At 41.1% G+C, this 13,888-nt stretch overlaps 1 protein-coding gene across 9 annotated transcripts in view; it reads left to right on the forward strand.

Annotated features, from left to right (window-relative positions):
- The window catches only part of cacna1c (calcium channel, voltage-dependent, L type, alpha 1C subunit), a 210,730-nt gene that overhangs the window by 123,328 nt on the left and 73,514 nt on the right, over positions 1 to 13,888 (forward strand). For all 9 annotated transcript variants that reach the window (XM_037121307.1, XM_037121309.1, XM_037121308.1 and 6 more), the window contains one exon: positions 9,811 to 9,950. In XM_037121307.1, the coding sequence (XP_036977202.1) occupies positions 9,811 to 9,950 (140 nt within the window). The remainder of the gene's footprint in view (positions 1 to 9,810; positions 9,951 to 13,888) is intronic.

The raw sequence follows: 13,888 nt of genomic DNA on the forward strand, positions 1-13,888 counted from the left end.
TGTAGAGAGAGTGAGAGGAAGGAAGGGTAGCGAATGAAAGAATTTGCTAACAAGCACAGCTGCACTTATCTGGCTGGGTTTACAGAAAATGATGAAAAGAGAGAATGATGGGGAGATGCTGCTAACACTTATAACAGCCTGTGGGAAATCCTCTTCGTTTTCCCTGCATTAAATCACAGGTCCCTCTTTGTGTTAGCAAATGGTTAGCTGATATTTTCACTAACATTCGCCAGTGTTTGCATTAGCAAAAGTAGCAATTGCGTCCCCCCCCACCCCCACCCCCCACCCTTCAGGAATTGCTCTTTTGAAAATCTCATGTAGTTGTCCCTTCCAGAGTTAATAGTGATTTCCGGTCCATGTCGCCCACTGTCTTAGTCTTTTGTCTCCTCATGTCAACTAAAACTCATCTTTTTTAAGATCTGAATCCAGCATCATGCAAAGCTGTCGATTTATCTCATTAGTCATATTGTCATTACTATAGATTGGTGGTTGTCTAAGTGGGGTCCAGGGACCACTAGGTGTCCTTAGGGGCCCCTGACTCGAAAAAGTTGTAGACCTGTGTTCTTAATCCGGCTTAAAAAGATTTCAGTTTGATCTGAAATGGGAGCACATTGGTAAAGTGATGAATGAGTTATTTTTAATATACTATCTTAATTTACTACTGTGTGTGTTCTTCTCATTCTTTCCTACCTTTCAGTCTCTCTCTGTTCATTATAAGTCACAACAACACGATCAACCCAAGAGGCATATTAGATGACTCACACACACAAGCCGTGCACACACATACACACAACGGACCATGAGTCATGCAGTGAGTTACAGAGTATAGTAATCTATCTTGTCCTGTCAGTTTAGCAAGCAGCTACTGTGATCTTGATGCTCTACAGTGATCTGTGTGTTTGTGTGTCACTTCACTTTGTCTTCATTTGTTCCTCTGCTTTTGTGTCTGACTGCATGTGCAAGTCTGTGTCTGTGCGAATGCATGGCTGTCAGTGTGTGTGTGTGTGTGTGTGTGTGATCGGGGATGGCCGTGCAGCATCTGTCTCCGTGTTCGGTGAGGCAGGAGGTAGAAGAAGTCGTGATAAGTCAGCACACACACACACACACACACACACACACGCGTATACACAGACACCTAAAGAGGGAGACACACACATAAGCATTTCACACTTGAGAAAGAGGGTGTGTTGTTAGCTGGGATGGAGAGATGAGTGAAAACTGAAGAAGAAAGCAACATTTCTCAACCCTTTCACCTTGACTTTTTCCTGTACAGTTTATACAGTATCTCACCTTTTTCTTCATCTTCCTGCCATCTCCTGCTCTCTCTCTCAATCTCCTTCTCCTCTCTCAAGGGTACCAGTTGCCTTCCCCTCGGACACCAGCCACCATACACACAGATTTATGCACAAGACTCACCAACACACACCCTGGCTGTCTGTATGAGATGATTTATGCTCCTCTGTTTTATTATTTTTAGACCAATTACGCCGTTTCTTTCCCTCTCCTTCTCTTCTGTCTATATATTTCTGTCCCTCACTATTTCTCTCTAAATACTGACTCTTGCTTTCAACACATCAAGTTTAAGTGTTTATTTCATCTTCAGTATGGGGGCCCTTTCCTCGCCCAAAGAAATCAGGTCAGTTTGGCTGTAACCTGGCTCTGAGAGTGTAAGACTGGGTAGGTTTGTGTGATGGATCTGTACAGGGTCTTTCTCCCATTGCATGCTGGGATATACCTCAGAACTACAGGGAAGTTGATGAAGAAAGAATGAATAAATGCATTATGCCAGTTACTGTGTGTTTGCGCTGAGACATTTTGGAGGGGGTGATGTTTGTTGACAGTGAGGCTGAACCTGGAGGTGGACAGATTACAGCCCTTTGCGTGTGAAAGTGAGAACATTTGATAAAGGAGGGAAGAAAAAATGTGACATTTTCTGCTTGAGCTGAGGGGAAATTGAGATGGCATGTTTCTGTGTGCATAGAGCTTTAGCATTCTTAGCATGCGGCTGTCTTTCAGTGAGATTTGTAGGTCTGTATCGTGAGTGGGTGCTATAAGTTCTGTCGCTCAACAGTTAGACTCACCTAAACAAGCACTTTTCATCAGTTCACAGCATATCACATCTTCCCTGAAACAAATAGACTACAGCCAACAAAACAGACATTTTCTGCACCATAATGAGAGGATTTCTATTTGAGAAAAAAAATGTCATGGAAAGATCCAGAAAACATAACATTTCATGACACTGGACACAGTGGACTCACCATTAAATCTATAGTTAATGATCAACAGCCACAGCTTGTGTATTTGGGCTTTTGTCATGTGCACACACTCCCCATTAACCTTTCTTTATGTCAGCTTCCTCCTTTTTTCTTTCCTCTCTTCCTTTCCTCCTTTGTCATATGGTAGTTACAGTGCCTGTTGCCTGGAAACCAGAGTTTTTTACTCTTTCCGTAAACTTTGATATTCAGAATACTAAAGTAAAACAAAAGACAACCAGAAGACAAAAGAAATTAATTGAATAAGCCAGTGTCCACACAAAATTTAAACTGGGTTTATCTTTACAATATCTTCAGGTTAAACTAGCATTCGGTCTACAGAATGTGAATTTGGTGCAAAACTCTCCTCTCCAGAACTCGCTTCTCCTCAGTCTCTCCTGTTTGCCCCTCACCTCTCTTTTAACCATTTCCTGTCTCACCTGTGCCACCTGTCGCCTATCTAATAATGGAATACATGTTGGAAAGTCCATGATTAAGCAATCTGCAGGAATGAAATGTAATAATTCCTACTTGGCTTTTTTACATTCCACACACAGGAAATAAAGTACCTGCCTCCCCTCCTCCTTAACTTCATCAAGTTACATCAGCTTCATCATGACTAGGGCTGCATGATATGCTCGAAACAAAGAAATCATGTTTCTATTATTTTGACAGATAACATGATTGCAGTTGTGATTCACGATGAGTTGGAATGATCCTTTTGCATCACAATGAAAACTGAAAACGCTAATACATTCAGGAAGGTGTGAATGCTGTTTTGTCACACATTTCACATTCATCAGAAAATTGCAGCTTCCTACAGTAGGGTTTAATATTTTTGGATAACAGGGTATATTAGTCCTTGAGATCTGACGTTGTTGATATTTATGTTGTATCTCTCTGACTATACAGTTTGCTAGAGAGTCTCCATTTTATCATTAAGGTTTAATGCTTTTTTATCAACCTGTATTATCTGATATTGGATGTTGGCCACTCATGTTATTTAACCGTATTATATTTGCTTTTTATCACAATGTGATATGTCTGGGATGCCTGTCAACATCAGGTGAACAGACTGAATAACAGACTTTCCTTCATGAAAAAGAGGGTATCCCCTTTGATATGGTGGAGCTGCTGACCACTGAGCTGTCCACTTGGTTGTAATAGGTAGGCATCGGAGCCTTGTGCCAGCTGTGCTTTCGAAGGACCCATAAGCGGTAACAGACTGCTAAACGGTGGCAATGGCTGAGGGTGTTCAATTTATAATCCTCGTTTGTCCCCGACTCTGGCAGCTTAAAGTAGAGATTTTTAAATAGCAGCAGCACTAATCATTTAGCAGAGGCGGTGCGCTGCTGTTGAATTCATACAGGACAAACACTGGTCAGAGGCTACTGATGACCGTAATACAATGTCTCTGCTCTCTCTCTCACACACACACACGCAGAAGTGTAATCCTTAATCAAAAGTAATCCTGGTCCAGAGGCCCACAGATTGGATCTTAGTGCTGTTAATGAGACTTGTGTTGAACATGTGCTGCGGGCATGTTCATAGCATGTTTCCAACATGTTTCGGATTTGTTGCTTTTCAGGATTTGATTCTTAGTGACAAGACAGGCCACATCCAGAGTAGAAATCCTTGAGAATCTTTTTATTAAGTTTGTGATGTCACTGAGCTCACCTGTCACAGTGTTGCCAAGGGTGATGGCTGATTTTTTTGTATCTCAAGGTAGTGTTTCAATTTCTTTGTTAGGCATGATGTTATTGCTCCTCAAATGTAATATTGGCTGCCATACTGCATGAATGCATACTGTGGCTGAAGGCTAGATATCTTACATGTATGTATAATTACATGTGTACTGTATAGACCTTTGTGGTTCTGGTATTGTCCTCTTGTTTTGTGTTATCATTTATTTGCGAAGGGCACGTATTGTCTTTGGAAGAGTTGTAACGTTAAAGTCAGCTCTGTTTCTGTTCACCTGCAATGAGAGTGAGTGGAGAGGGCAGAAAAACCTTTTCCATCCACACTCACTGAGCCCAGGGCAACTGACGAAGATGGTTGACAGTGTATCAGGTTTCACAACCCAAGGTGCTATCAAAGCTTAACATCACTTTAAGAAGTGTTTGCAACAGAACCTCAATAGTACTGTAGGTGTTGAGAAAGGATAGTTTCTCATTCATCTTGCCCACCCACATTAGGAAACGCAAGTGTACTTCAACCTTTGGGTTCTCCTTTGCTCTCCTTCTCTCTCTTGAGTGACTATAAAAAACACTGATAGCTTGATGTCCTTAGTGAAGGGCAGAAGATGGGAGAGTTTTTCAGGTAGAAATTCCCTGTCTTCATGGCTGTTACCTCGGGAGAGTTGAGAGGACTGTCGTGGATTTCACATCAAAGGATAATATGACATTATCAAATTACAGCTGTTCTCTGGAGTGTTGCCAGCTTTGATTATAAGCCTTTATTTATTTCCATGCTGCAGCAATTACAACAAAAACAGTTTTTTTGCTCACTGACCCAAAGTTAACCCTGAATTTCAAGCTCCATCTAAATGATCAAAGAAAAATAATACAAGACAGTAACAATGATGAACTGTTTACCCCTTGTCATGTATTAAATAGCCCTTAGTATTGCCTACCATAACTGCTGCTCATGCTGTTTATACAGGGATTGCCTTTGAGTCTTTTGAGGCAGAGGTAGCAAAAGTTGGCCAATGGTATTATATCAAAGGGTTGTGCTGAATGACAGAGTGAATCACTAAAAGTCAATACTTTCAAGTGGTGGCAATTGGTAAGTAAGTACTATATGACATGGATCACCGAAGCAGGGACGAACAGACAATTTCACACATACCAGAACACACAGACAACGTAAGTGGTAAACTCATATGCACACACACAGACACACAATAGGAAGTCTGGGTGCTGACAAAAGAGTAGTAATTAGGACTATGTGCTGTGGATATTCCTGGTACAATACTGATCAGTGTCATCCGTTAGTGTGTGTGAGGGAGAGAGAGAAAGTCTGCCGCCCGCCGCTGCTGCAGCCCACAGTTTCCATGGTAACGTTGGTCTCTATGGTAACTTCTGGTTGGCACCCACAGAGAAGGAGCGAGAGATGAGGGGAAGAAAGAGAGGAGGTGAAGATGTGGAAGTGAGCGCTGAGAAAGAGAGGCAGGAATGAGAATAACGAGAGGAGGAGTTGGCAAGACAGAAGAAGAAGAAGTTTGAGTTAAGACTAACTTTACCAAATGTCAGAAGAGCAGTTGTCTTTTTTGTCATTTTTTTTGTTTGGGCCTCTAGTACTGTTGAGTTAGGTGGTAGTTGCTGGTTCATATCCAAGTGTGTGATGTTTTTGCAAGACTTTGAGTGACACAAATTTCGGGCAACAGGGTAAGAAACACAAGCAGTCAGACAAATAGACAGATAGTAAACTAGTCAACAGCCAAGCCAGTCAGATTTGTTCACAATAATCATAATAATCCCTCATTACACAGGTGAACTGTACCCTCCACTAAATGGTTAATCTTGTAGTCTGGTAAATTAGTACTGATGTTTCCTGCCCAAATCTAGCAGTTATCTTGGTTTTCATCACAAAAAAGGTACAAAAATAAGTTGTGTGTTTGTGCTCAATCTATTTCTCTAAAGTTTACACAGCTAAATATGTCCTTACTTCTCCTTCACCACAGTTGCATCATTAGCCTGCTAATAGGATGCACACGAGCGATGTGCACAACTCGAGACCCTTGTAGTTAGTTTCACTGTGGTTGCTGCATCTGAATAAATCATTACCGGATGTTGGCAGTGTGTTGCTGTATAGTTGTACAGAAATGTTTCCTGTCTGAGCAGGAAAAAGTCAGATTCCAGTGTGGTTTTCTTTCTGTTTACAAGGCTGTGAGGAGTTCAGATACGCAGCATTACAACAGCTGGATTTTAGAATGATATTGTAAAAAGAAAGTTAAATCAAAATCATTGTGTCATACGGCTAAAAATGTTTTTGTCTGCCTTATTCTGACAGTAAATCCAATTGGAGACAGGCAGGAAATTTTATATATTATATCATTCTTTGTGGAACGCAGGCTGTTTGTGTTTTTAGGGTTGAGTAATTGGTACATTCCGTATTCAAGTTGTTTTTTCCTGTTTCTCCTTGATTAGACCTGTTTCTCTTTGAGCGATAATCACCTAATTCGTTTGATTTTATTTTTTGTAACAAGTTCTCTGATCAGGAGCTGGGATCATTTAAATGTGAATATTTACTGGTTTTGTCACTCCTCTATATCAATAAACTGAATATCCTTGAGTTGTGGATAAAACGAGATATTTGAGGACACCCACTTGGGCTTGGGAATTTTTTGTCATTTTATTGACCAAACAACTAATTGATTAATTGAGAAATGAATCTACAATGGCAACCACGTTCTAAATCTATTGAGAACAGCATGAAAGAAACACACACACACACACACACACACACACACACACACACACACATACACACACATGCATTCACACACACATTAGACTATGATGTGTCTCTGGGCTTCAAAAACAGCTTAATGGCTAATCCTGTCTTGCAGCACACACGCAGAAGGTCATGGTGAATGGAAACATTGTCCGCTGTATGGTAGAATGTCGATACTATAATCTGATTGGCCTAGCTGATGGATAGGCGGTTTGGTTGACCTATCACAGTTAACTGAATTATGGCTCCCACATACTCACCTTTCTGTCATTCTCTCTGCCTCCTTCTCTCTCTGACTCTGTCTCTTTAGTCTGTCTCTCTTCTTCTTCTTCTCTCCCCTCCTCTCATCCATCCTCCTCTTCTCTCTTCGTCCCTCATCTTTTCCCCCTCTTTTTTTTCCAGTCACTAACCAGATTAGTCGTGCCCCTTATGGATTTTGCCCTTTATGCGTCTGTATGAACGGAAGGAAAGGAGTCAGAGAAGTGTATCTGTGTGTGTTTGTGTGTGTCTGTGTCAGGCTGAGCTGTTCCTACCAGATGTTTTTCTCTGTTTTATTCTTCTGAGCGCCGCACTGTCTGCCTGTCACAGGCAGATACACAGCCCGTGTGTGTGTGTTTATGTATTTGTGTGTCTGATAGAGTGATGGAGAGCTTTTGTGTGTTTGAGAGGGAGGATGTGTGTGTGTGTGTGTGTGTGTGTGTGTGTGTGTGTGTGCATTTGTGAGATTAATTACTTCCACATAGACTACTAATGCTGACTGTGTGGTATAGGGTCTGCAGTACGAATGATGAATATAAATTAAAAAAATCAATTCTCCAGGCTCTGAAACTGACACACACACACACGCACACACACACACACACACACACACACACACACACACACACACACACACACACACACAAACTGAAAAAAGAAGACAGGTGTTTAATGTGAAAATCTTGAACTTTATCTTTAAGCTGGATACTTACTTACACTCAATCGACCTGAATTGAAATGATAAGCGGTTCGAGAGTCAGAGACAAGAAACAAAACAAGTTTCAGGCAGCTTTCAGAGCAACCCGTTCAGGTGCAGAATCCCTGGACTTAAAATCAACTCGCCTTTCAAGTTGTCTGTCTTTCAAAAAGTGCAAATCCTCCGTATTACAATTCATGTCAGTCCCTCCACTGTCAAACTTCTTGAGCATTTCTAAGTGTGGGAAAAACACTCCCAAATCACAGTTTGTATGATAATCACATCATTAAGAGCACACATTGGAAGCATGGTTCTTTTATCAATATCCAGAAGCAGTGATGTGGCGTCAGCTGCTGAAAATCCAGCTCAAATAAACACCTCAGTTCTCAGCATTTACCGACGGGACAGTGAAACCACAGCTGTATGTCAAGGCTGCAACTACATGGATGACTGATTCCCATGACGTGTGTGTGTGTGAGTGGCCTAATGGTAGTTTGACACAGTCTCTCTTCATGCTGGGAAAGTTGTTTGTTTAGCTGGGCTCCCTTTAGTCTCCAATCAGCAAATCTTGATGCAGCCACTGTATACATGAGCTTATTCAACACCAATGATTACACTTTTATTTAATATTTTTGAATGTAACAAATAATCCGTTAGTAATGGTTTGTCTTTAGGTTTGATATTTTGTCCAACTTATTCATGCTTGACCAGAATACCAAAGTAGATGGTAGATTTTACTGTACTTGACAATGGCCTTGCTGTGCAGAACTACCAAATAAGAAACAGCAAAAAAATGTTTTTAAAAACTGTCTGACAGTATGTTATTTTACTAGAAAGTTGTTGTTTTGGAGTATAATTTTGTTAATTTGATGATGGCATTTTCCACAGTTATGATTTTATTTCAAGTCACTTATCATCATGGTGTTGTTGTTATTTATTCCCACTCCCTGAGCTCATAGCCAATCACATGCTTCCAGTCTAGCTAGCTTTGATGCTATTTTGGTCAACTTGGACACATCCAAAAGCTGTGTCCCTCCAGGTTCAGCTGATTCTTCCCAGGGATAGGACTCAAAGCTTGGAGAGACCTGGCCGGCCTTCTGTCCCAAACCTCTGGCCCTCTGTGAGTTTAGGTCCATAGGGTAAACAGAGGGAACAAGAGGAGGAGGAGGGAGTGAGATGGATGGATAGATTGATGGATGGAGCTGAATATATTTTTAGATATAAAAAAAAGTACCCCAGAGGGACCAAGAGAAAATAAAGTATTTTCTATATTGCCTACATAGGAGCTTGATCCCAATTCATTTACAAACTTCAGAAGAAATTAAAAAGCAGATATGGTGGATGATTAGGTGGAAGACTGATTGTTTGGAAGTTTACAGTTAGAAAGATCCTCTCTCTCTCTCTCTCTCTCTCTCTCTCTCTCTCTCTCTCGCTCTCTCTCTCTGTCGCTCAAGGCCATTTCAGGCCATTTCCCAGGACCCTCTAGGCAGGGGTCATCATGATGACCGCAATCTCCAAGGAACTCTGTAGTAGACTGGGTGCTTGTGTGTGTGTGCGTGCATGGTTTTATGTATACTTGCACACATGCATGCATTCCTCTTCAGACAGTAGCCTCTTAGAACAGGAAGAGAGCCACGTTGATTAAATAATCAAAATGCTTTGATTGTGTACACGATCACAAGTTGGACAAATACATGTTCACACATAAATAATCAAGCACACATACACACACACAACAATAACAGAACATCTTGTTCTGCCTTATCAGTGAGGAGTGACTAACCAGCAACTCACATACAGAGTTTATGTAATGTGTGTGTCTTTTAGTGTATTTGTATTTCTCTGACTAACCCACCAATAAATGGGAAAACAGATCTTCTGCAAGCAGTTTTGTATGGATCTTTGGAGTCTTTGGTGGTGATTGGTGTGTCCCAATATACAGTAGCCTATTATTAGTTTTTTATCATGGGAAACTTCTTCAAACTTTACCTCTAAATGCCTTTTTATAGTCTCCTCTCGCTTCAATCTACTTTCTCTTGATCTTTCTCTAATGCTTCTTCTCTGTCACACTGAGTCATTTGGCGTTCCTGCAATGCAGCCGCTGAGACAAATAAATGGACGTGTTTTATTTGTGTGTCTCTGCAGGAGCGTGTGGAGTATCTGTTCCTCATCATTTTCACGGTTGAGGCATTCCTGAAGGTAATAGCCTACGGCCTGCTCTTCCACCCCAACGCCTACCTGAGGAACGGCTGGAATCTGTTGGATTTCATCATCGTAGTCGTAGGGTGAGTGGACAGAAACTTGCTTTAATTGTGCTGTGTTACTCGAAGTGAATCTGTGTGGTCGGATTGACGGACAAAGATAGCAAGTTCTGTGTAAATTGTAAGTCACTGTCTATTTCCAGGGTTTTTAAAAGCAATACCTGACACATTTTTGAACATCAGCGCATCATTGCCAGATTAATCATAGTACCTTTGTATAATTACTGTTAACAAATGAAACTACAGCCAAGACAATTGGCAGCCCATGATGCCAGCGTCTTTCAAAATTAAGACCACATTTGACTGCTGTAGGAACCACAAAGAAGCTACTGCACTTAACACCATCTCCAACCAACATTTTATGTCTTTTTTTTTTTACTCTTCATAGTTACAATGGTGCCTTTACAAAAACAACATAAATTCCCCAGAAGTTGGAATGCTGTGCTAAATGTTAATGAAAGCAGAATGCAATTATTTGCAAATTCTTTTTGACATTTATTCAATGGGAAACAGAACAACAGCGTCATGCTATGTTGCGTCACCTTTCTTTCAACAAGACTAAGTAAGCATTAGGGTGAAGTTTCGTTCTAACTACCCAAAATTGACTGGGGTTATTGGGATATGTGTGCAAATTATGAAAAATGTTAAATGTGTCACATTATTTTTGGGGACTAAAGATATTCACAACACACAAAATGAATATGAATATCCCAATATCCCCAACTAATTTTGAGTAGTGAACTGAGGCCAGAGGTTTTTATTTATGTTTAACAAAGTTTACCATCTTTTTTGCAATCTAGATTGAAAATTAAACAGATCTGCAAAATCCAATCTGCTTGCACAAGCTCCCAAAAATATGTGTGGAATTTCAGTCATATTAAAAAAACATTACAATGCACACCAACTTTTACAAGAAGTTTTGCCATTAAACAATTTTCCTTCACAGCAAATCTGTATCAAAGCCGCAGTAAACTTTGGCCTCAGTGTATTGGTGAAGCTTAAACTGATTAGCTTGTTAGATGCTGATAGCAAAGCTCTGCTCTGTTTTTCTTTATCTGCAACTCAGCAACATAGCCCATCTGCTAAACCCTCTGTGCCTGTGTGTGTGTGTGTGTGTGTGTGTGTGTGTGTGTGTGTGTGTGTGTGTGTGTGTGTGTGTGTGTGCACGTGTGTGTGGTGTGTGCATGCCCTGCCTGCCAGCTGTGCTTTGTGTACAGTGTTGTGTGTGGGTAATGGCACAATAGCCAGTGGACCTGACAGTTACATTAATGCCTTAAAAATTGCCTAATTGACTGTGTGTGTGTTTGTGTCTATGTGAGTGTGTGTGTGTGCGTGTGTGTGTGAGTGCGTGTGTGTGTGCGTGTGCATCCACAAGAGGGACAGCTAGAAAGTACCCCTTAGCCTGAAGGAAGGCTCTGTAAATGCACCAACACACACAAACACACACACACGCACACACACTCAGTGAGTCTTGCTCATCGCCAGTCAAGTGTTCACTCACATTAGCCATCACTAACTGAAATGGTTGGCTTCACCCCATAAACACACACATACACACACACCATCAGCGGGCATCATGGTGCCAAGGCCTCTGGCATAAACACAACCTTTACCACTCTTTTGCCATTATCTACCCTCTCTGTCTGCCTCTCTCTCTCTCTCTCTCTCTCTCTCTCTCTCTCTCTCTCTCTCTCTCTCTCTCTCTCTCTGTCTCTCCCTCTCTCTTTCTTTCAGTCGCTATTCTAATATAGTATTCACTCCTTCAAGGAACTTGTCTTTTACATTGCACCCCTACCACAAGTCATAAGTTCAGATGCAAGCTGGAGCTCTAGAATTGGCAGGGTTCGGTGTCTTGCTCAAGGACACTCCAGGAGGACTGACGCTTGCCGTGTTGGGAGATTAAAACTGAACAGCCTCTCCAGACTAGACTTTCTCTGGCTGTCAAAATACGAACTGTTTGACTTTTTCTTGTTTTTCATGGCCACAATAAGCACACTTTCACTTTCACACTGCGTAAAAACATATCCTCTCTTTGTGGCGAGATCTGAAATCAAACACCATGTGAAGACGTGTAAATGGTCACTGACAGAAAAATGACAATGACATATGTTTCTGAAAGACTTAAAGCAACTAGTATTTAAGGTTTTGCTAAGGGTCCTGTTAGTCCATCAGTGATAAGCAAGGGTTTAATTGGCTGTCCTGTGTGCACCTCTGGCACATAAAAGCCCTTTTAGGGACTGTTGCTACAAAATTAGCATCTGGTATAAACACTACAATACACAAACAGCTGTTCAAGTTCATCTGTGTACAGTCTATTGTATCTGTCCCCATCAAATAAACTGTAAATAGACAAATAATAGGCCTTGTAAAACTCAAGTGCACCTCGTAAACTCAGAAATCTGTACTCCATTGGTCCAAAGGCTGCTTAAAAAGGGAGTTTCTATTTTTCATTTCACTTTATTGAAATGAAGAGGCCTTAATGTGTCATTACTTTCTTGTTCTCTTATGACCAGATTTTTAATAATTAGTGGTCAAAATCATAATTGTAAGCCTTTCATTCCTTCTTTGGCAGATATTAAAAAGATCTATACAAATCATATGAAATTGTTATCAGCAAACTCAACAGCACTCTTTTACAACAGGTGCAGCTTTATTTAATGATTACTGTAAATACAAGGAAAGTTTGAGAATGTTAAAATGAAACACACACACACGCAAACACACACACACATTTCCTCCCTTTCACACACTCAAGACACACAGATCCAGGAAAGGATCGGCTGTGGCAGCATGTGTCCCTGTGTGTGCATGCATGAGAGGTTGTCTTTGTGCCTGTGTGTGTGCTAACTGCCAGCCTGCCAGAACCTCTCTCTCTCTTTCTTGTGTGTGTGTGTGTGTGCGTGTGTGTGGGTGTGTGTGTGGGTGTGTGTGTGTTTGTGTGTATAAATGAGAAGTGACAGAGTTCGCTCCCTCTGGAATGTTCACCATATGGGTGAAAGAGCTTGTACCTGGTGCTGAGCAGCCTCAAAGGCACACAAACACACGCACAGGCACACACACTTGTACACACACATGCACACACATACACACTGATGTTAGAGCTTGTCCCTTGCTGACAGGTTCTCCTTCTTAAGTATTTACGATTCAAAGGGCTGTAGCGTCATCATGTAAGGGAGAGAGTGATACCTTTAAGCATATTAAAGTATTAAAGTCAATTACTGCTAAAACATTTACTTGATAGCAGATTGGTCAATTGACAAATAACAATAACATATCGTTTATTGAATTTAATAGTTTGACTTGGTCAGGCAAAAGGAGCAATCCAAAGACATCATCTATGAGAATTTGTGATGCACATTTTCACTACATTTTGTAGGTAAAGCTAGAAATATGTTGTAAAGAGATTTATTGATGATAACATACAATTACAATTACAAAGATGTTGTGTTTTTCAGTGGTCTTGTGTTGTTTTGACTACTGTGAAAACCACACGACCCCCTGTTATCTTTATGAATGTGCACAGCTTCTGCTATCTTTATCTGTGGATGTACACAAGCCATTATGTGGTGCTACACTCAGAGGCTTTAATTATCATTTAACACCCTACCATGGCTAAACATGCTGGGTGAAATGCTGATGGTGCAAAACTGTGGCTCCTCGAAAATGCTTTTCCTACTCGGTTTCAAAGGCGTGCTTCCCACCAAGAGAGAGAGTGAATCAAATTGAGAGGGAGGCAGTGCGAAATAGAGCGGCTGAGAGAGAGAGAGATAGACTGAGAGGGAGAGAGAGGGCGATATGTTTTGAGAGGTCTTTTCAAGTGGCCATTTCATCTGTGCTAATTGATAATTCTCCATGACTAACGCGCCGCCGACTGGCCTTTGAGCCGCGCTAGCTGGAAAATGGTATTGTATGGTGATTTCTAAAGGATCTCAGAGAGACAGAGAGGGGAGAGGGAGAGTGAT

Source organism: Acanthopagrus latus, chromosome 14, assembly GCF_904848185.1.
Source record: "Acanthopagrus latus isolate v.2019 chromosome 14, fAcaLat1.1, whole genome shotgun sequence".
Taxonomy (NCBI): domain Eukaryota; kingdom Metazoa; phylum Chordata; class Actinopteri; order Spariformes; family Sparidae; genus Acanthopagrus; species Acanthopagrus latus.